Source organism: Mya arenaria, chromosome 4 (genome assembly GCF_026914265.1).
Source record: "Mya arenaria isolate MELC-2E11 chromosome 4, ASM2691426v1".
Lineage (NCBI taxonomy): Eukaryota > Metazoa > Mollusca > Bivalvia > Myida > Myidae > Mya > Mya arenaria.
This window is the reverse complement of record NC_069125.1, coordinates 3,565,527-3,568,262: the sequence shown is the minus strand read 5'-3', so window position 1 is coordinate 3,568,262 and position 2,736 is coordinate 3,565,527. Positions and strand designations below refer to the sequence as shown.

The window sequence follows — 2,736 nt, the reverse complement described above, 5'->3', positions numbered from 1 at the left end:
GGCTCTTTTGGTTTTCCTATGCCTGTCATAAAATAAGTTATAAGTCAATTGTCGGTTGCGTTCGCGAACCCCAGCAGTGTGCATTGAGCTCGTATAGCTCTTTTGTTTAAGTTTAATAAGCAATAATTAGGCTGTCAAGTTACAGAGATGAGAAGAACAATGCAAAATGATCAATAGATTAGGGCCATAAGGTCTGCAAATGATATACAGGCCAAAAGTACCGTACCATATAATAATTATCATTGTCTGAATACTTGGTGTGATTGCTGCTCTTTCCGCGAGTCTGATACGAGCTGGCGAATTCGCTCTGAAATATTGCTAGAAATTGTCTTGTTCTGATATGAACCGCCTTCAAATGGCAATGTGAAAAATGATGTTTTCAAGCTCTGTGGCCCGTAGAATTATACTAAGCAACACCGGGATCATTTCCAGAAATATAATGACTTTCATGACTTCAAGACTAATCAATTTAAGGGGCCATTGGAAAACTCCATTAGCCGTCTAAGTAGCAGCTGCAACCAATGTCAGCTTACCCCATAATAACAGTTGCATGGTTCGTTCACTGGGTTAAAACAGACCCCGACATACTTTTATAAAATACAGCCATAAGAGAAAAATGCTTGAAATTGGTAATTGGTAAAGGTTGTTGCCTGAAGTTGGCGATTGGCACGGGGGACTGCATGAAGACGGCGATTGGCACGGGGGACTGCATGAAGACGGTGATTGGCACGGGGGACTGCATGAAGACGGCGATTGGCACGGGGGACTGCATAAAGATAGCGATTGGCAAGAAGAACTGCATAAAGACGGCGATTGGCACGGGGGATTGCATGAAGACGGCGATTGGCACGGGGGATTGCATGAAGACAGCGATTGGCACGGGGGATTGCATGAAGACGGCGATTGGCACGGGGGATTGCATGAAGACGGCGATTGGCACGGGGGACTGCATGAAGACGGCGATTGGCACGGGGGATTGCATAAAGATGGCGATTGGCACGGGGGATTGCATGAAGACGACGATTGGCAAGGGGGACTGCATGAAGACGTCGATTGGCACGGGGGATTGCATGAAGACGGCGATTGGCAAGGGGGACTGCATGAAGACAGCGATTGGCAAGGGGGACTGCATGAAGACGGCAATATGCACGGGGGACTGCATGAAAGGGGCGACTGGCACAGGGGACTGCATGAAGACGTCAATTGGCACGGGGGTCTGCATGAAAGGGGCGATTGGCACGGGGACTCATGAAGACGGCGAATGGCACGGGGGACTGCATGAAGACGGCAATAGGCACGGGGGACTGCATGAAAGCGGCGATTGGCACGGGGGACTGCATATAAGGGGCGATTGACACGGGGACTGCATGAAGACGGCGAATGGCACGGGGGACTGCATGAAGACGGCAATAGGCACGGGGGACTGCATGAAAGCGGCGATTGGCAAGGGGGACTGCATGAAAGGGGCGATTGGCACGGGGGACTGCATGAAAGGGGCGATTAGCACGGGGGACTGCATGAAGACATCGATTGGCACGGGGGACTGCATGAAGAAGTCGATTGGCACAGGGGACTGCATGAAAGGGGCGATTGGCACGGGGGACTGTATGAAGACGTCGATTGGCACGGGGGACTGCATGAAAGGGGCGATTGGCACGGGGGACTGCATGAAAGGGGCGATTGGCACGGGGGATTGCATGAAGACGTCGATTGGCACGGGAGACTGCATGAAGACGGCGATTGGCACGGGGGATTGCATGAAGACGGCTATAAGCACGGGGGATTGCATGAAAGGGGCGATTGGCACGGGGGACTGCATGAAGACGGCAATTGGCACGGGAGACTGCATGACGACGGTAAAATGCACGGGGGACTGCATGAAAGGGGCGATTGGCACGGGGGACTGCATGAAGAAGTCGATTGGCTCGGGGGTCTGCATGAAATGGTCGATTGGCACGGGGGACTGCATGAAGACGGCAATTGGCACGGGAGACTGCATGAAGACTGCGATTGGCACAAGGGACTGAATGAAGACGGCGATTGGCACGGGGGACTGCATGAAGACGGCGATTGGCACGGGGGAATGCATGAAGACGGCGATTGCGAGGGGGACTGCATGAACATGACGATTGGCAAGGGGGACTCGTGAAGACGGCGATTGTCACGGGGGGCTGCGTGAAGACGGCGATTGGCACAGGGGACTGCATGATGACGGCGATTGGCACGGGGGACTGCATGAAGACGGCGATTGGCACGGGGGACTGCATGTAGACGGCGATTGGCAAGGGGGACTGCATGAAGACAGCGACTGGCACGGGGGACTGCATGAAGATAGCGATTGGCACGGGGGACTGCATGAAAGGGGCGATTGACACGGGGGACTGCATAAAGACGGCAATTGGTAGGTGATGTGTATGAACTCGGCAATTAGAGCATGAGGAGTTGCCTTAAAGCATAGTTCGGTACAGCGATGCCTGAGTTGGCGTAAAGGGGTCACCCTTAGTCTGCGATTGGGAGGGGATCTCGCTTTAGATCGGCAATTGATGGGTGGGGTGGCCTGAAGCGGCAGTAATAAGAGTGTGACTAAAGTCGCCTATGGGTAGAGGGGTTTACCTTTTTTTATACCACTATAAGAATAAAATGTTTTATAATTTATATTAAAAAAATATCTTTATGTACACAATATGGTTACTATGTATGTTGATTTGGAAACCAATGAATATTTTAGCATAAAAC

General features: G+C 51.8%; 1 protein-coding gene across 1 annotated transcript; it reads right to left on the bottom strand.

Annotated features, from left to right (window-relative positions):
- Window positions 1-1,246: 1,246 nt before the first annotated feature.
- Window positions 1,247-2,387, bottom strand: LOC128233009 (calphotin-like). Its single transcript, XM_052946860.1, has 2 exons — window positions 2,144-2,387; window positions 1,247-2,112 (listed from the first exon to the last, which is right to left on the bottom strand). The coding sequence occupies exons 1-2, from the start codon at window positions 2,385-2,387 to the stop codon at window positions 1,247-1,249; spliced, it is 1,110 nt and encodes a 369-aa protein (XP_052802820.1).
- Window positions 2,388-2,736: the final 349 nt, after the last annotated feature.

Bases quoted from the DNA above. Each gene is read 5' to 3' on its own strand.
- LOC128233009 (XM_052946860.1), bottom strand. From the start codon at position 2,387: ATGCAGTCCCCCGTGTCAATCGCCCCTTTCATGCAGTCCCCCGTGCCA. The intron at 2,113-2,143 runs GTCCCCCTTGCC...ATGTTCATGCAG, and splicing joins GACAATCGCCGTCTTCACGA to TCCCCCTCGCAATCGCCGTC.